Genomic DNA, 19,683 nt, shown 5'->3' with positions numbered 1-19,683 from the left:
AAAGCGGGGAGATAGACTAGGAATCGGCCCCCCCCCGCGCCCTCTGAACCTTGGGCCTGACCCTTTCCCTATGCTTCCTCTACCCCTGCCTCAATCTCTGGTTTTTGATTTTATTGCCGTTTCTCCTTTGCACAGATCGAAGAAGATGAACGGGTCTCTGGATCACCCCGACCAGCCTGACATTGACTCCATCAAGATGTTTGTGGGCCAGATTCCACGGTCCTGGTCGGAGAAGGAACTGAAGGAACTCTTTGAGCAGTACGGTGCAGTGTATGAAATCAATGTGCTCCGAGACAGAAGTCAGAACCCCCCTCAGAGTAAAGGTGAGCTCGCCCATCTCTGATGCACCTCACCTTCAGTTAGAGGCTGCAAACACCAATCTTAGGGTAGTCTTCAATAATTTTCAATTACAACTTGGGTTGTGTGTTTTATAAAGGTTCAGCCGCTGTGCTCTTGCTCAAACAAGTTATAGAGCTGCTTACAGAACGCCCCCCAAATCTGTGTCTGGGATCCCAGGGCCCCCCCTCCCCCGGTCCGTGTCTGGGATCCCAGGGCCCCCCCTCCCCCGGTCCGTGTCTGGGATCCCAGGGCCCCCCCTCCCCCGGTCTGTGTCTGGGATCCCAGGGCCCCCCCTCCCCCGGTCTGTGTCTGGGATCCCAGGGCCCCCCCTCCCCCGGTCTGTGTCTGGGATCCCAGGGCCCCCCCTCCCCCGGTCTGTGTCTGGGATCCCAGGGCCCCCCCTCCCCCGGTCTGTGTCTGGGATCCCAGGGCCCCCCCTCCCCCGGTCTGTGTCTGGGATCCCAGGGCCCCCCCTCCCCCGGTCTGTGTCTGGGATCCCAGGGCCCCCCCTCCCCCGGTCTGTGTCTGGGATCCCAGGGCCCCCCTCCCCAGGTCTGTGGGAGTCCTGGGCCCCCACGGTCATTGCAGAATGAGTGGTGCTGCAGCCTGCTGGTGTGTGTGGAGGGAGTTGAGACCGAGTCACAGGGACAGGGTCCCCTCATGGTAATGCGGTGGGGGGCTGAGTGTCAAATGGAGCCCTGCTACCTTGCCACAGATTGGACTGTTCTTTGATATTTACAGCACCTGGAGGGGAAGGTAGAGCAGTCAAGAATTGGACAGGGCAGGTGGGGAGTGCTGCGAGACGCTGGTGTTTGTCAGGTGAGGCTGTATTCTTACTGTTCATTTTGTGCGTTTCTTTTCTAGGTTGTTGCTTTGTAACGTTTTATACCCGTAAAGCAGCGCTAGAAGCACAAAACGCACTTCACAATATGAAAATTCTTCCTGGGGTAAGTGTCTCTGTGTTAGCGGTCTCACAGATCAGGAGCAGCCTGTCAGAGTCCTATCTTTTAAATAAAGCTGACACTATTGACTCGCCTGCAGTTAGATGTGGGAATGTTTCAGGGCGGCCTGTCACACAAGCACGCTGGCCCAGCTGCTCCACATCTGGCCTCGCGGTGAGTGGTACAGGACCTGCCCTGACCAGTCAGAAGCCGCCGGGATGTCTAAGCGAAGGCGGGGGTGAGGCGAGGCCTGTACATCAACTCTCCCTGTTATGACATGAATACCCCAGTGTTTTCCTATCTCCAGCCTACTTTGTGGGTTATTCTCACTCCCAGCAGAGTTTTTTGTGATGTATTTTCTATTTACTAAGTTGATCTCGTAGCGTCGCACACGGGGAGAGACAAAGTGTAGTCTTTAGGTGAAGTGGAGTTAGAGGGCGGGGGAGAACTGGACCAGGGATTGAATTCAGTCCCTGTTTGGAACACATACACGCTGTCCTTATATTTCCAGTATAAATATCATACGTCCACAATTATAATGGGAGCTGCCTATGTAAACATGTCACACTGTAATTACACCCCCCCCCCCCCCCCACAATTGTAGATGCTGCAGCACCTCCACTGGTAGGAGGGTGTAATTACAGTGTGACATATTTACATAGGCAGCTCCCATTATAATTGTGGACATAAGATATTTATACTGGGATAAGTTGACAGTGTGCAAGATTTATATTAAATCTATTCATCCTCTGCTCCCACTTCTCCTGACTTTGTAGGAATGTGCTTTTACCTTATCCAAACCATTTAATATTTTATGCCATTTGATTTGTTCCTACGTCCAACCCAACCCTCTCCCTAGTTTGCTCTTCCCTACCCCTTCCTATTAACCCATCCCCTTTACCTTTGGGATCAGCCATGCTCTTGGGTACCCTTGTTCACCCATTTGCTGACCCCTCACTGCTCTGGTACCAGGGACAGTCCTTCCCCTCCCTGTGGCCCACAGCTACAGTGTGGAGCCCCTGTACATGAGAGAGTAACTTTCCATCACGACTCACCTGGCCTCAGCCTCTCCCAGCCTATCCTCCTCAACCTCGGGGGAACCACCTCTCCCTGCCTCAGTGGCTCACCCAGCTGCTGGCCACCTCAAACTCTCAGGCAGGAGGTCCCTCCCAGTCCTTGGCCTGAGCCCAGTCCCCTGTCTCCTTCACATTCAAGAACGGAGCCATTCAGTTCTCCAGCTGTTCGAGGGCCTCCTCTGGGAGGTGAGTTCAATAGGAAAGAATGGTACATACAACGGGAACAAGGCAGGAGTATAGAGTGGGGGTGAGAGAAAGTGTGTGAAGCACAGAGATTTAGAGAGAGGAAATGTAGAAGAGGCATGGCGAAAGAATGGGAGATATAAAGCGAGAGAGGGAGAGAAGATGGAGGAATGGGGAGTGTCAGAGAGAGAGAGAGAGAGGTACTTGGAAGCATTGGTCAGCGGGAGGAGGAGCAAAGTGATTGTTAGAGGGAGAGAGGCCATTTTTGTCCTTGAGCAATGGCACGTGAGGTGGACGACGGATGCTTGGAGAACCCCTGCCCCCTTTGTACGTTTGCTTTATAACCCAGCTTCCCTTTCCTTTATCTCTCGACTCTCATCCCACTGTTGGTGGCTTATAATGACCCTTATGGGCAGCTATTCTTGCTGGGGGATGTTATTTAAAGTGATGGCGTTCGCTAAACTGTTGGAGTAGCTTTGTTGGAACATACTTTGTGTGTACCTGTCTGTCTGTGCTTGTGAGCGCGGTTCCTGTGTGCGTCCTATGCGCGGGCCCTGTGAGCAGGGTTCCTGTGTGCGTCCTATGCGCGGGCCCTGTGAGCAGGGTTCCTGTGTGCGTCCTATACGCGGGCCCTGTGAGCAGGGTTCCTGTGTGCGTCCTATGCGCGGGCCCTGTGAGCGCGGTTCCTGTGAGCAGGGTTCCTGTGTGCGTCCTATGCGCGGGCCCTGTGAGCAGGGTTCCTGTGTGCGTCCTATGCGCGGGCCCTGTGAGCAGGGTTCCTGTGTGCGTCCTATGCGCGGGCCCTGTGAGCAGGGTTCCTGTGTGCGTCCTATGCGCGGGCCCTGTGAGCAGGGTTCCTGTGTGCGTCCTATACGCGGGCCCTGTGAGCAGGGTTCCTGTGTGCGTCCTATGCGCGGGCCCTGTGAGCGCGGTTCCTGTGTGCGTCCTATGCGCGGGCCCTGTGAGCGCGGTTCCTGTGTGCGTCCTATGCGCGGGCCCTGTGAGCAGGGTTCCTGTGTGCGTCCTATGCGCGGGCCCTGTGAGCGCGGTTCCTGTGTGCGTCCTATGCGCGGGCCCTGTGAGCAGGGTTCCTGTGTGCGTCCGATGCGCGGGCCCTGTGAGCGTCCTATACGCGGTTCCTGTGAGCGCGGTTCCTGTGTGCGTCCTATGCGCAGGCCCTGTGAGCAGGGTTCCTTTGTGCGTCCTATACGCGGGCCCTGTGAGCAGGGTTCCTGTGTGCGTCCTATGCGCGGGCCCTGTGAGCAGGGTTCCTGTGTGCGTCCTATGCGCGGGCCCTGTGAGCAGGGTTCCTGTGTGCGTCCGATACGCGGGCCCTGTGAGCAGGGTTCCTGTGTGCGTCCTATACGCGGGCCCTGTGAGCAGGGTTCCTGTGTGCGTCCTATGCGCGGGCCCTGTGAGCAGGGTTCCTGTGTGCGTCCTATGCGCGGGCCCTGTGAGCAGGGTTCCTGTGTGCGTCCTATACGCGGGCCCTGTGAGCAGGGTTCGTGTGCGCGTCCGATGCGCGGGCCCTGTGAGCGTCCTATACGCGGTTCCTGTGAGCGCGGTTCCTGTGTGCGTCCTATGCGCAGGCCCTGTGAGCAGGGTTCCTTTGTGCGTCCTATACGCGGGCCCTGTGAGCAGGGTTCCTGTGTGCGTCCTATGCGCGGGCCCTGTGAGCAGGGTTCCTGTGTGCGTCCTATGCGCGGGCCCTGTGAGCAGGGTTCCTGTGTGCGTCCTATGCGCGGGCCCTGTGAGCAGGGTTCCTGTGTGCGTCCTATACGCGGGCCCTGTGAGCAGGGTTCCTGTGTGCGTCCTATGCGCGGGCCCTGTGAGCGCGGTTCCTGTGTGCGTCCTATGCGCGGGCCCTGTGAGCGCGGTTCCTGTGAGCAGGGTTCCTGTGTGCGTCCTATGCGCGGGCCCTGTGAGCAGGGTTCCTGTGTGCGTCCTATGCGCGGGCCCTGTGAGCAGGGTTCCTGTGTGCGTCCTATGCGCGGGCCCTGTGAGCAGGGTTCCTGTGTGCGTCCTATGCGCGGGCCCTGTGAGCAGGGTTCCTGTGTGCGTCCTATACGCGGGCCCTGTGAGCAGGGTTCCTGTGTGCGTCCTATGCGCGGGCCCTGTGAGCGCGGTTCCTGTGTGCGTCCTATGCGCGGGCCCTGTGAGCGCGGTTCCTGTGTGCGTCCTATGCGCGGGCCCTGTGAGCAGGGTTCCTGTGTGCGTCCTATGCGCGGGCCCTGTGAGCGCGGTTCCTGTGTGCGTCCTATGCGCGGGCCCTGTGAGCAGGGTTCCTGTGTGCGTCCGATGCGCGGGCCCTGTGAGCGTCCTATACGCGGTTCCTGTGAGCGCGGTTCCTGTGTGCGTCCTATGCGCAGGCCCTGTGAGCAGGGTTCCTTTGTGCGTCCTATACGCGGGCCCTGTGAGCAGGGTTCCTGTGTGCGTCCTATACGCGGGCCCTGTGTGCAGGGTTCCTGTGTGCGTCCTATACGCGGGCCCTGTGTGCAGGGTTCCTGTGTGCGTCCTATACACGGGCCCTGTGAGCAGGGTTCCTGTGAGCGTCCTATACGCGGGTCCTGCGAGCAGGGTTCCTGTGTGCGTCCTATGCGCGGGCCCTGTGAGCAGGGTTCCTGTGAGCGTCCTATACGCAGGCCCTGTGAGCAGGGTTCCATGTGTGCGTCCTATACGCGGGTCCTGCGAGCAGGGTTCCTGTATGCGTCCTATACGCGGGCCCTGCGAGCAGGATTCCTGTGTGCGTCCTATACGCGGGCCCTGTGAGCGCGGTTCCTATGCGCGGGGTTCCTGTTTGCGGGTGGGATACGTTATTTGTAACAAGGGTTTCACCGTCTGCTGGTACTGGGCAGGAATGAACCATAAGGCGCAGCTTCGTGTCAGCATCGTGCGCAGATTGAGCGTTTGCCTCTGCTCTTTCCCCAGATGCACCATCCTATACAGATGAAACCAGCCGATAGTGAGAAGAACAATGGTGAGTCAGTCCATGCGCAACAGAAAACAGGACCACATCACATCCCCTCGGGAGGATGCGTCCATCTCGAGCTTGAAGCTGGGGGAACTGCGCGTCCCAAGCCTCAGTCTGGGCTCTCCCTGGGTCTCAGTCTGGGAGTGGCACTGGGCTCTGTCTGGGTCTCAGTCTGGGAGTGGCACTGGGCTCTGTCTGGGTCTCAGTCTGGTAGTGGCACTGGGCTCTGTCTGGGAGTGGCACTGGGCTCTGTCTGGGTCTCAGCCTGGGTGTGGCACTGGGCTCTCCCTTGGTCTCAGTCTGGGAGTGGCACTGGGCTCTGTCTGGGTCTCAGTCTGGGAGTGGCACTGGTCTCTGTCTGGGAGTGGCACTGGGCTCTGTCTGGGTCTCAGTCTGGGAGTGGCACTGGTCTCTGTCTGGGTCTCAGTCTGGGAGTGACACTGGGCTCTGTCTGGGTCTCAGTCTGGGAGTGGCACTGGTCTCTGTCTGGGTCTCAGTCTGGGAGTGGCACTGGTCTCTGTCTGGGTCTCAGTCTGGGAGTGGCACTGGTCTCTGTCTGGGTCTCAGTCTGGGAGTGGCACTGGTCTCAGTCTGGGAGTGGCACTGGTCTCTGTCTGGGTCTCAGTCTGGGAGTGGCACTGGTCTCTGTCTGGGTCTCAGTCTGGGAGTGGCACTGGTCTCTGTCTGGGAGTGGCACTGGGCTCTGTCTGGGTCTCAGTCTGGGAGTGGCACTGGGCTCTGTCTGGGTCTCAGTCTGGGAGTGACACTGGGCTCTGTCTGGGTCTCAGTCTGGGAGTGGCACTGGGCTCTGTCTGGGTCTCAGTCTGGGAGTGGCACTGGGCTCTCCCTTGGTCTCAGTCTGGGAGTGGCACTGGGCTCTGTCTGGGTCTCAGTCTGGGAGTGGCACTGGGCTCTGTCTGGGTCTCAGTCTGGGAGTGGCACTGGTCTCTGTCTGGGAGTGGCACTGGGCTCTCTGTGTCTCAGTCTGGGAGTGGCACTGGTCTCTGTCTGGGTCTCAGTCTGGGAGTGACACTGGGCTCTGTCTGGGTCTCAGTCTGGGAGTGGCACTGGGCTCTGTCTGGGTCTCAGTCTGGGAGTGGCACTGGTCTCTGTCTGGGTCTCAGTCTGGGAGTGGCACTGGTCTCTGTCTGGGTCTCAGTTTGGGAGTGGCACTGGTCTCTGTCTGGGTCTCAGTCTGGGAGTGGCACTGGTCTATGTCTGGGAGTGGCACTGGGCTCTGTCTGGGTCTCAGTCTGGGAGTGGCACTGGGCTCTGTCTGGGTCTCAGTCTGGGAGTGGCACTGGTCTCTGTCTGGGTCTCAGTCTGGGAGTGACACTGGGCTCTGTCTGGGTCTCAGTCTGGGAGTGGCACTGGTCTCTGTCTGGGTCTCAGTCTGGGAGTGGCACTGGTCTCTGTCTGGGTCTCAGTTTGGGAGTGGCACTGGTCTCTGTCTGGGTCTCAGTCTGGGAGTGGCACTGGTCTCTGTCTGGGTCTCAGTCTGAGTCTCAGTCTGAGAGTGGGACTGGGCTCTGTCTGGGTCTCAGTCTGGGAGTGGCACTGGGCTCTGTCTGGGAGTGGGACTGGTCTCTGTCTGGGTCTCAGTCTGGGAGTGGCACTGGGCTCTGTCTGGGTCTCAGTCTGGGAGTGGCACTGGGCTCTGTCTGGGAGTGGCACTGGGCTCTGTCTGGGTCTCTGTCTGGGAGTGGCACTGGGCTCTGTCTGGGAGTGGCACTGGGGCAGTGGTTTCTGTGTGTGTGCGTGTGTATGTCTGTTCACACATGTCCATCGCTGAATTAATCCACTTGTTTGATTGCAGCTGTGGAAGACAGAAAGCTGTTTGTGGGGATGATTTCCAAAAAGTGCAATGAGAACGATGTCCGGGTCATGTTCTCACCGTTCGGACAGATCGAAGAATGTCGAATATTACGGGGCCCAGATGGTCTGAGTCGGGGTGAGTAGAGGGCGATATTAGGGTGGATGTGGGATATGGGGAGATGGTAGGGTTGAGGGATATTGGGAGATCGGTCGATGGGGTCGAGGGAAATAGGTAGATGGTGGGTTTAAGGGATTTGGGGAGATGGGGTTGAAGGATAAAAGGAGATAGTGGGGTTGAGAGATATGGGGTTATGCTGGTGAGGGTTATGCTGGTGAGGGATATGCTGGTGAGGGTTATGCTGGTGAGGGATATGCTGGTGAGGGATATGCTGGTGAGGGATATGCTGGTGAGGGATATGCTGGTGAGGGTTATGCTGGTGAGGGTTATGCTGTTGAGGGTTATGCTGGTGAGGGATATGCTGGTGAGGGTTATGCTGGTGAGGGTTATGCTGTTGAGGGTTATGCTGGTGAGGGATATGCTGGTGAGGGTTATGCTGGTGAGGGTTATGCTGGTGAGGGTTATGCTGTTGAGGGTTATGCTGGTGAGGGATATGCTGGTGAGGGTTATGCTGGTGAGGGTTATGCTGGTGAGGGATATGCTGGTGAGGGATATGCTGGTGAGGGTTATGCTGGTGAGGGTTATGCTGTTGAGGGTTATGCTGGTGAGGGATATGCTGGTGAGGGTTATGCTGGTGAGGGATATGCTGGTGAGGGATATGCTGGTGAGGGTTATGCTGGTGAGGGTTATGCTGGTGAGGGTTATGCTGGTGAGGGATATGCTGGTGAGGGATATGCTGGTGAGGGATATGCTGGTGAGGGTTATGCTGGTGAGGGTTATGCTGGTGAGGGATATGCTGGTGAGGGTTATGCTGGTGAGGGTTATGCTGGTGAGGGTTATGCTGGTGAGGGATATGCTGGTGAGGGATATGCTGGTGAGGGATATGCTGGTGAGGGATATGCTGGTGAGGGTTATGCTGGTGAGGGTTATGCTGGTGAGGGATATGCTGGTGAGGGATATGCTGGTGAGGGATATGCTGGTGAGGGATATGCTGGTGAGGGATATGCTGGTGAGGGATATGCTGGTGAGGGTTATGCTGGTGAGGGTTATGCTGGTGAGGGATATGCTGGTGAGGGTTATGCTGGTGAGGGTTATGCTGGTGAGGGTTATGCTGGTGAGGGTTATGCTGGTGAGGGTTATGCTGGTGAGGGTTATGCTGGTGACGGATATGCTGGTGAGGGATGTGCTGGTGAGGGATGTGCTGGTGAGGGATGTGCTGGTGAGGGATGTGCTGGTGAGGGATGTGCTGGTGAGGGATGTGCTGGTGAGGGATGTGCTGGTGAGGGATGTGCTGGTGAGGGATGTGCTGGCGAGGGATGTGCTGGCGAGGGATGTGCGGTTCTGGTGGTGAGGGATATGGGGTTAAGGAAAATGGAGTTATGGTGTTGAAGGACATGGGGTTATGGTGGTGAGGGACATGGGGTTATGGTGGTGAGGGACATGGCGTTATGGTGGTGAGGGACATGGGGTTATGGTGGTGAGGGACATGGGGTTATGGTGGTGAGGGACATGGGGTTATGGTGGTGAGGGACATGGCGTTATGGTGGTGAGGGACATGGCGTTATGGTGGTGAGGGACCTGGCGTTATGGTGGTGAGGGACATGGGGTTATGGTGGTGAGGGACATGGCGTTATGGTGGTGAGGGACATGGCGTTATGGTGGTGAGGGACATGGCGGTAAGGAAAATGGAGTTATGGTGTTGAAGGACATGGGGTTATGGTGGTGAGGGATTTGGTGGTGAGGGACACAGTGATATGGTGCTGAGGGGCGCGGGGTTGTGGTGCTGAGGGGCGCGGGGTTGTGGTGCTGAGGGGCGCGGGGTTGTGGTGCTGAGGGGCGCGGGGTTGTGGTGCTGAGGGGCGCGGGGTTGTGGTGCTGAGGGGCGCGGGGTTGTGGTGCTGAGGGGCGCGGGGTTGTGGTGCTGAGGGGCGCGGGGTTGTGGTGGTGAGGAATATGGTGTTATGGTGGTGAGGAATATGGGGTTGAGGGTTATTTGGAACTGGTTGTGTTGAGGGTTATATGGGGAGAGGGCGGGGTTGAGGGATATGGGGAGAGGGCGGGGTTGAGGGATATGGGGCGAGGGCGGGGTTGAGGGATATGGGGAGAGGGCGGGGTTGAGGGATATGGGGAGAGGGCGGGGTTGAGGGATATGGGGAGAGGGCGGGGTTGAGGGATATGGAGAGAGGGCGGGGTTGAGGGATATGGGGAGAGGGCGGGGTTGAGGGATATGGGGAGAGGGCGGGGTTGAGGGATATGGGGAGAGGGCGGGGTCGAGGGATATGGGGAGAGGGCGGGGTCGAGGGATATGGGGAAATGGCGGGGATGAGACATTAAACCCAGGTCCCGTCTGCCCTTCCGGGTGGATGTAAAAGATCCCACGGCCATTATTTCGAAGAGTAGGGGTGTTCTCCCCCGGTCAATATTTAACTCTCAACCAGCATCGCTAAAACAGATGACCTGGTCATTATCTCATTGCTGTTTGTGGGATCTTGCTGTGTGCAAATTGGCTGCCTCGTTTCCCACATGACAGCAGTGACTACGGTTCAAAAGTACTTCATTGGCTATAAAGCACTTTGGGATATCCTGAGATCATGAAAGGTGCTAGATAAATGCAAGTCTTTTGATCCGCGTGTGTCAGTGTGTGGACCCCCACACCTGGGAGTGGTGGGATGTGTCTGTTCCCCGGCGTTGATCTGTCACTCAGCACGTGTCTCTTGTTATTGTCCACAAATTAACCACACATTTCAACTTCTCTCAAAGCCTGCTCCCCAAACAACGCTGAATATATCGGTGTATTCAACTTATCTCCTCTTGTAAGTTAAGCCTTGTACCGGCCTCTCTCGCCCTCACTCCCTCCCTTGTCCTGCGCACTATGTGTACAGAAGCTGCAGTGCTGTGAGTCTGTTGTTGGACCCCCTTTCCCTGAAGCTCTGTTGTCTTCCTGCAGGTTGTGCATTTATAACATTTGCGACACGATCGATGGCACAGAATGCAATCAAGACCATGCACCAGTCACAGACGATGGAGGTGGGTCTTCTCATAGCATCATAGAATGTTAAAGCACAGAAGGAGGCCATTCAGCCCATCATTACCCCTGCTGGCTCTTTGAAAGAGCTGTCCAATTAGTCCCATTCCCCATCTCTTTTTCCCTTCAAGTATTTTTTTTTATTCGTTCATGGGATGTGGGCGTCGCTGGCGAGCCCGGCATTTATTGCCCATCCCTAATTGCCCTTGAGAAGGTGGTGGTGAGCCGCCTTCTTGAACTGCTGCAGTCCGTGTGGTGAAGGTTCTCCCACAGTGCTGTTAGGAAGGGAGTTCCAGGATTTTGACCCAGCGACAATGAAGGAACGGCGATATATTTCCAATCCCCTTTTGAAAGTTACTATTGAATCTCCTTCCACTGCCCTTTCAGGCAGTGCATTGCAGATCATTACAACTCACTGTGTAAAAATAAAAATAAATCTCCCTTCTGGTTCTTTTGCCAATTATCTTAAATCTGTGTCCTCTGGTTATTGACCTCCCCCCCCGCCACTGGAAACAGTTTCTCCTTATTTACCATTCGTGATTTTGATCGTACCGACTAAATCTCCCTCTAACCTTCTCTGTTCTGAGGAGAACAACCCCAGCTTCAGAGTGACAACGACAGGAAATTAAATATGCCAGGGTATTTAACAATCAGGAAGGACAGGCAGGAAAGAAGGGGAGGTGGGGTGGCTATGTTAATAAAGGAAGGAATCACTGTAATACAGAGAAATGATATTGGGACAAAGGATCAGGATAATGAAACAGTTTGGGTGGAGATAAGGAATAATAAGGGGAAAAAAACACTCGTGGGCGTAGTATATAGGCCTCCTAATAGTTGCAACTCTGCTGGAAGAAGTATTAATCAGGAAATAGTCGGGGCATGTAATAAGGGAACAGCTATAATTATGGGGGATTTTAACTGTCATATTGACTGGACAAATCAAATTGGGCAGGGCAGCCTTGAGGAAGAGTTTATTGAGTGTATTAGGGATGGATTTATTGAGCAGTATGCAACTGATCCTACATGGGGGCAAGCAACCTTGGACCTGGTCCTGTGTAATGAGCCAGGATTAATTAATAATATCCTAGTTAAGGATCCCCTTGGAATGAGTGACCATAACATGGTTACATTCCATATCCAATTAGAGGGTGAGAAGGTTGGTTCTCAAACAAGCGTACTGAGCTTGAATAAAGGAGACTATGATGGTATGAGAGCGGAATTGATTAAAGTGGACTGGGAAAATAGATTAAAGGGTAAGACGGTACATGAGCAGTGGTGTTCATTCAAGGAGTTATTTTACAACTTTCAAAAAAATATATTCCACTGAGGAAAAAAGGGTGTAAAAGAAATGACAGCCATCCGTGGCTAAGTAAAGAAATTAAGGATAGTATCCGACTAAAAACAAGGACATATAAGGTAGCCAAACTTAGTGGGAGGATAGAAGATTGGGAAGTCTTCAAAAGACATCAGAAAGTAACAAAGAGATTGATTAAAAAAGGGAAGATAGATTATGAAAATAAATTAGCAAAAAATATAAAAACAGATAGCAAGAGTTTCTACAGTTATATAAAAAGAAAAAGGGTGGCTAAGGCAAACGTAGGTCCCTTAGAGGATGAGACCGGGAAATTAATGGTGGGAAACATGGAGATGGCAAAAATGCTGAACAAATATTTTGTTTCAGTCTTTACGGTAGAGGACACTAAGAATATCCCAACACTGGACAAACAGGGGGCTCTAGGGGGGGAGGAGCTAAATACGATTAAAATCACTAAGGAATTGGTGCTCAGTAAATTAATGGGACTCAAGGCGGATAAATCCCCAGGACCTGATAGCTTACATCCTAGGGTCTTGAGGGAAGTGACAGTAGGGATTGTGGATGCTTTGGTAATAATTTTCCAAAATTCTTTGGACTCGGCAAAGGTCCCGGCAGATTGGAAAACTGCTAATGTAACACCCTTATTTAAAAAGGGTAGTGGGCAGAAGGCTGGAAATTATAGACCAGTTAGCCTAACATCTGTGGTGGGTCAAATTTTGGAGTCTATTATTAAGGAGACAGTAGCAGAACATTTGGATAAACATAATTTAATAGGACAAAGTCAGCATGGCTTTACGAAGGGGAAGTCATGTCTGACAAATTTGCTTGAGTTCTTTGAGGACATAACGTACAGGGTGGATAAAGGGGAACCAGTGGACGTAGTGTATTTAGACTTCCAGAAGGCATTCGACAAGGTGCTACATAAAAGATTATTGCTCAAGATAAAGAATCACTGGATTGGGGGTAATATTCTGGCATGGGTGGAGGATTGGTTATCTAACAGGAAGCAGAGAGTTGGGATAAATGGTTCATTCTCGGACTGGCAACCAGTAGCCAGTGGTGTTCCGCAGGTGTCGGTGCTGGGTCCCCAACTCTTTACAATCTATATTAACGATTTGGAGGAGGGGACTGAGTGTAACATATCAAAGTTTGCAGATGATACAAAGGTGGGAGGGAAAGTAGAGAGTGAGGAGGACATAAAAAACCTACAGGGGGATATAGACAGGCTGGGTGAGTGGGCGGAGATTTGGCAGATGCAATACAATATTGGAAAATGTGAAGTTATGCACTTTGGCAGGAAAAATCAGAGAGCAAGTTATTATCTTAATGGCGAGAAACTGGAAAGTACTGCAGTACAAAGGGATCTGGGGGTCCTAGTGCAAGAAAATCAAAAAGTTGGTATGCAGGTGCAGCAGGTGATCAAGAAGGCCAACGGAATGTTGGCTTTTATTGCTAGGGGGATAGAATATAAAAACAGGGAGGTATTGCTGCCGTTATGTAAGGTATTGGTGAGACCGCACCTGGAATACTGCATACAGTTTTGGTGTCCATACTTAAGAAAAGACATACTTGCTCTCGAGGCAGTACAAAGAAGGTTCACTCGGTTAATCCCGGGGATGAGGGGGCAGACATATGAGGAGAGGTTGAGTAGATTGGGACTCTACTCATTGGAGTTCAGAAGAATGAGAGGCGATCTTATTGAAACATATAAGATTGTGAAGGGGCTTGATCGGGTGGATGCGGTAAGGATGTTCCCAAGGGTGGGTGAAACTAGAACTAGGGGGCATAATCTTAGAATAAGGGGCTGCTCTTTCAAAACTGAGATGAGGAGAAACTTCTTCACTCAGAGGGTGGTAGGTCTGTGGAATTTGCTGCCCCAGGAAGCTGTGGAAGCTACATCATTAGATAAATTTAAAACAGAAATAGACAGTTTCCTAGAAGTAAAGGGAATTAGGGGTTACGGGGAGTGGGCAGGAAATTGGACATGAATTTAGATTTGAGGTTAGGATCAGATCAGCCATGATCTTAGTGAATGGCGGAGCAGGCTCGAGGGGCCGATTGGCCTACTCCTGCTCCTATTTCTTATGTTCTTATGTAGCTTCTCCATTCTCTCCATGTAACTGAAGTCCCTCATCCCTGGTACCATTCTAGTAAATCTCCTCTGCACCCTCTCGAAGGCCTTCACATCCTTCCTAAAGTGCAGTGCCCAGAATTGGACACAATACTCCAGTGTTTTATAAAGGTTTAGCATAACTTCCTTGCTTTTGTACTCTATGCCTCTACTAATAAAGCCCAGGATCTCTCATGCCTTTTCAACAACCTTATCAGCTTGTCCTGTCACCTTAAAAGATTTGTGTATGTGCACCCCCAGGTTTCTCTGTTCCTGCACCCTCTTTAAAATTTAGTTTATATTGCCTCTCCTCATTCTTCCTTCCAAAATATATCACTTCACACTTCTCAGTGTTAAATTTAATCTGCTATGTGTCTGCCCATTTCACCAGTCTGTCTGCGTCCTCCTGAAGTCTGTTACTATCCTCATCCATCCCTCTCCCTGACCACTGTCTGAGGCTGAACCAGGCCGTTTGCAACCTCGGTGTCCTATTTGACTCTGAGATGAGCTTCTGACCCCATATCTGCTCCATCACCAAGACGGCCTACTTGCACCTCCGTAACATCGTCCGTCTCTGCCCCTGCTCCATCCTATCTGCTGCTGAAACCCTCATCCATGCCTTTGTCACCTGTAGATTTGACTATTCCAGTGCTCTCCTGGCCGGTCTCCCACCTTGCATCTTCCATAAACTTGAGCTCATCCAAAACTCTGCTGCCCGTATCCTAACTCACACCAAGTCCCGTTCACCCATCACCCCCTGTGCTCGCTGACCTACGTTGACTCCCGCTCCAGTAATGTCTCGATTTTAAAATTCTTGTCCTTGTTTTCAAATCCCTCCATGGCCTCGCCCCTCCCTATCGCTGTATCTTCCTCCAGCCCTACAACCCTCCAAGATCTCTGCGCTCCTCCAATTCTGGTCTCTTGTCCATCCCCAATTTTAATCGCTCCACCATTGGCGGCCGTGCCTTCAGTTGCCTAGGCTCTAAATCTCTCTACCTCTCTCTCCTCCTTTAAGACACTCCTTAAAACCTACCTCTTTGACCAAGCTTTTGGTCACCTGTCCTAAGATCTCCTTATGTGGCTCGGTGTCAAATTTTGTTAATGCCCATGTGAAGCGTTTTGGGATGTTTTACGACGTTAAAGCGCTATATAATTGCAAGTTATTTTGTTTACTACATTTCCAAGTTTCGTGTCATCTGCAAACTTTGAAATTATACCCTCGATACCTGTATCCAGGTCATTAATATATATCAAAAAGAGCAGTGATCCTAATACTGACCCCTGGGGAACACCACTGTATACTTCCCTCCAGTCTGAAAATCAACCGTTCACCACGACTCTCTGTTTTCTGTCCCCTAGACAATTTCATATCCACACTGACACTGTCCCTTTAATCCCATGGGTTTTAATTTTGCAAACAAGTCTATTATGTGGCACTTTATCAAATGTCTTCTGAAAGTCCATATACACATTATTAACCGCACTACCCTCATCAACCCTATCCGTTACATCAAAGAACTCAATCAAGTTAGTCAAACATGATTTTCCTTTAACAAATCAGTGCTGACTTTTATTTATTAGCCCAGACTTTCCGAGTGCCGATTAATTTTGTCCCGGATTATTGTCTCTAAAAGTTTCCCCATCACCGACATTAGGCTGCCTGGCCTGTAATTGCTGGGTTTATCCCTCTCCCCTTTTTTGAACAGGGTGTAACATTTACAATCCTCCAGTCCTCTGACACCATTCCCATATCCGGGGAGATTGGAAGATTGTGACCAGAGCCTCTGCAATTTCCACCCTTACTTCCCTCAGTGACCGAGGATGGAGACCATCTGGACCGGGTGACTTTTCTACTTTGAGTACTGTCAATCTTTTAGGTCCCTCCTCTATCTATTTTTATCCTCTCCAATATCACCACTGCCTCCTCCTTTACTGTGACATTGGCAGAATCCTCTCCTCCAGTGAAGACCGATGTGAATTATTCATTTATTACCTCAGCCATTCCCCCTACCTCCACAAGATCATCTTTTTTATCCCTAATCGGCCCCACCCTCTCCTTTGACTCCCCTTTTACTATTTATATGTTTTTAAAAACTTTTGGGTTCCCTTTCATGTTACTCACTAATCTATTCTCACTCTTCTCTCTTTGCCCCCCATTTTCCTTGTTTAGATCTCCTCTGTACTTTCTGTATTCAGCCTGGTTCCCTGCTGTGTTATGAACCTTACATTTATCATCAGCCTCTTTTACTGTTTCACTTTAATCTCTATATCTTTAGTCATCCAGGGAGCTCGAGCTTTAGATGCCCTTCCTTTCCCCCTCATGGGAATGTGTCTATTCTGTACCCGAACCATCTCCTCCTTGAGGGCCTCCCATTGTTCAATTACTGTTTCACCAACAATGTTTGATTCCAATCCACCTGGGCAAGATCCTTTTTAAGTCACTGAAATAAGCCCACTCCAGTTGTGTATTTATACAGCACAGCTCTCTGACCCCCTCCGCCCTGCCCTCTGACCCCCTCCGCCCTGCCCTCTGACCCCCTCCGCCCTGCCCTCTGACCCCCTCCGCCCTGCCCTCTGACCCCCTCCGCCCTGCCCTCTGACCCCCTCCGCCCTGCCCTCTGACCCCCTCCGCCCTGCCCTCTGACCCCCTCCGCCCTGCCCTCTGACCCCCTCCGCCCTGCCCTCTGACCCCCTCCGCCCTGCCCTCTGACCCCCTCCGCCCTGCCCTCTGACCCCCTCCGCCCTGCCCTCTGACCCCCTCCGCCCTGCCCTCTGACCCCCTCCGCCCTGCCCTCTGACCCCCTCCGCCCTGCCCTCTGACCCCTCCGCCCTGCCCTCTGACCCCCTCCGCCCTGCCCTCTGACCCCCTCCGCCCTGCCCTCTGACCCCCTCCGCCCTGCCCTCTGACCCCCTCCGCCCTGCCCTCTGACCCCCTCCCGCCCTGCCCTCTGACCCCCTCCCGCCCTGCCCCCTGACCCCCTCCCGCCCTGCCCCCCGACCCCCCTCCCGCCCTGCCCCCCCGACCCCCCTCCCGCCCTGCCCCCCGATCCGCCCCCGCCCTGCTCTCTGACTATGCTATCTCCTCAACAGGGCTGTTCTTCCCAATTGTTGTGAAGTTTGCCGACACACAGAAGGACAAGGAGCAGAAACGAATTGCTCAGCAGCTCCAACAGCAGATGCAGCAGCTCAACGCAGCGACTATGTGGGGCAATCTGGCTGGGCTCAACTCACTTGGACCCCAATATCTGGCAGTAAGTATCGGGGAGGGGGAGGGGGGCCAGAGGGTGCTGATAGGGCCTTTCACATTTTCACGTTAATCATGGTATCATAGTATGTTACAGCACAGGAGAAGGCCATTCAGCCCATCGTGCCTGTGCCGGAACTTTGAAAGAGCTAACCAATTAGTCCCACTCCCTGCTCTTTCCCCAGAGCCCTGTAATTTTTTACCCTTCAAATATTTATCCAATTCCCTTTTTGAAAGTTACTATTGAATCAGCTTCCACCGCCCTTTCAGGCAGTGAATTCCCGATTAGAACAACTCACAGTGTAAAAAAAAAAGTTTCCTCATGTCACCTCTGGCTCTTTTGCCGATCACCTTAAATCTGTGTCCTCTGTTCACTGACCCTTCTGCCACTGGAAACAGTTTCGCCTTATTTACTCAACCTTGTATTAGAATCGTAGAAAGGTTACAGCACGAAAAGAGGTGATTCCAGCACCCTCCCCCCACCGCTCGCCCCCTCTCCCCCCCCCCCCCCCCCCCCGCTCGCCCCCCCCCCCCGCTCGCCCCCTCTCCCCCCCCCCCCCGCTCGCCCCCTCCCCCCCCCGCTCGCCCCCTCCCCCCCCCGCTCGCCCCCTCTCCACCCCCCCCTCTCCCCCCCCGCTCGCCCCCTCTCCCCCCCCGCTCGCCCCCTCTCCCCCCCCCGCTCGCCCCCTCTCCCCCCCCCCCCCCGCTCTCCCCCCCCCGCTCGCCCCCTCTCCCCCCCCGCTCGCCCCCTCTCCCCCCCCGCTCGCCCTCTTCCCCCCCCGCTCGCCCTCTTCCCCCCCCCCCCGCTCTCCCCCCCCCCCCGCTCGCCCCCTCTCCCCCCCCCGCTCGCCCCCTCTCCCCCCCCCCGCTCGCCCCCTCTCCCCCCCCCCCCGCTCTCCCCCCCCCCGCTCGCCCCCTCTCCCCCCCCCGCTCGCCCCCTCTCCCCCCCCCGCTCGCCCTCTTCCCCCCCCGCTCGCCCTCTTCCCCCCCCCCCGCTCTCCCCCCCGCTCGCCCTCTCCCCCCCCCGCTCGCCCTCTCCCCCCCCGCTCGCCCCTCTCCCCCCCGCTCGCCCTCTCCCCCCCCTGCTCGCCCTCTCCCCCGCCGCTCGCCCCCTCTCCCCCCCGCTCGCCCTCTCCCCCCCTCCCCCCCCCGCTCGCCCCCTCCCCCCCCCCCCGCTCGCCCCCTCTCCCCCCCCCCCCTCTCCCGCCCCGCTCGCCCCCTCTCCCCCCCCCCCCCCCCGCTCGCCCCCTCTCCCCCCACCTCTCCCCCCCCGCTCGCCCCCTCTCCCCCCGCCGCTCGCCCCCTCTCCCCCCCCCCTCGCCCCCTCTCCCCCCCCGCTCGCCCCCTCTCCCCCCCCCCGCTCGCCCCCTCTCCCCCCCCGCTCGCCCCCTCACCCCCCCCGCTCGCCCCCTCACCCCCCCCCGCTCGCCCCCTCACCCCCCCCCGCTCGCCCCCTCACCCCCCCGCCGCTCGCCCCCTCACCCCCCCCCGCTCGCCCCCTCTCCCCCCCCCGCTCGCCCCCCTCTCCCCCCCCGCTCGCCCCCCTCTCCCCCCCCCGCTCGCCCCCTCACCCCCCCGCCGCTCGCCCCTCATCCCCCGCCGCTCGCCCCCTCACCCCCCCGCCGCTCGCCCCCTCACCCCCCCGCCGCTCGCCCCCTCACCCCCCCGCCGCTCGCCCCCTCACCCCCCCGCCGCTCGCCCCCTCACCCCCCCCCGCCGCTCGCCCCCTCACCCCCCCGCCGCTCGCCCCCTCACCCCTCCGCCGCTCGCCCCCTCACCCCCCCCGCCGCTCGCCCCCTCACCCCCCCGCCGCTCGCCCCCTCACCCCCCCGCCGCTCGCCCCCTCACCCCCCCCGCCGCTCGCCCCCTCACCCCCCCGCCGCTCGCCCCCTCACCCCCCCCGCTCGCCCCCTCACCCCCCCGCCGCTCGCCCCCTCACCCCCCCCCGCTCGCCCCCTCACCCCCCCGCCGCTCGCCCCCCTCACCCCCCCCGCCGCTCGCCCCCTCACCCCCCCCGCCGCTCGCCCCCTCACCCCCCCGCCGCTCGCCCCCTCACCCCCCCGCCGCTCGCCCCCTCACCCCCCCGCCGCTCGCCCCCTCAACCCCCGCCGCTCACACTCCGGCTCTTTCTCCATTCCCTCGATGTGATTCCATGAATGCAACATGTTGCCCTTAACAGAATTATGGTATTGTTAAAGAGACGATAGGTGCCAGGCACTCCCTGTATGTAGGTCTGCGTGCCCCAATGTTATGGGTGTGTATTTGTTTGTATGTGTGTATCTCATATAACATTAAGATTTTGTTGGAGGTACAGAAACTTGACTAACCCGTAATGATGGTGCATTTAAAGATTCTGGCACGCTCACCGATTCTGTACTAGAAGTCGCATTGTTTCCGTACTGTGGCGTGTACCGTCTTGGCGTGATGGCCTTTTTTGCAATTAGTTTCTAAACTGCCAAGGAAATCAGCCTTCAAGCCTTACCCGTGCCAATGAGATGTGTGAGGTGGTAGGATTAACCCCCGTCTGAGACTGTCTTGTCCCTGTA

At 55.7% G+C, this 19,683-nt stretch overlaps 2 protein-coding genes across 4 annotated transcripts in view; both read left to right on the top strand.

Moving 5' to 3' along the window:
- The window catches only part of LOC137311979 (CUGBP Elav-like family member 1), a 128,626-nt gene extending 111,536 nt beyond the window's left edge, over positions 1-17,090 (top strand). For all 3 annotated transcript variants that reach the window (XM_067978791.1, XM_067978788.1, XM_067978789.1), the window contains 6 exons: positions 136-323; positions 1,204-1,286; positions 5,468-5,516; positions 7,327-7,461; positions 10,391-10,470; positions 16,984-17,090. In XM_067978791.1, coding sequence (XP_067834892.1) covers positions 146-323; positions 1,204-1,286; positions 5,468-5,516; positions 7,327-7,461; positions 10,391-10,470; positions 16,984-17,007 — 549 coding nt within the window. In that variant the 5' untranslated portion in view covers positions 136-145 and the 3' untranslated portion in view covers positions 17,008-17,090. The remainder of the gene's footprint in view (positions 1-135; positions 324-1,203; positions 1,287-5,467; positions 5,517-7,326; positions 7,462-10,390; positions 10,471-16,983) is intronic.
- The window catches only part of pex16 (peroxisomal biogenesis factor 16), a 43,012-nt gene continuing 40,398 nt past the window's right edge, over positions 17,070-19,683 (top strand). Inside the window, 2 exon segments of the mRNA XM_067978786.1 lie at positions 17,070-17,144; positions 19,317-19,368. Coding sequence (XP_067834887.1) covers positions 17,070-17,144; positions 19,317-19,368 — 127 coding nt within the window.

Source organism: Heptranchias perlo, unplaced genomic scaffold, assembly GCF_035084215.1.
Source record: "Heptranchias perlo isolate sHepPer1 unplaced genomic scaffold, sHepPer1.hap1 HAP1_SCAFFOLD_388, whole genome shotgun sequence".
Lineage (NCBI taxonomy): Eukaryota > Metazoa > Chordata > Chondrichthyes > Hexanchiformes > Hexanchidae > Heptranchias > Heptranchias perlo.
The sequence above is the reverse complement of the archived record's forward strand: the minus strand, read 5'-3'. Positions and strand labels throughout refer to the sequence as shown.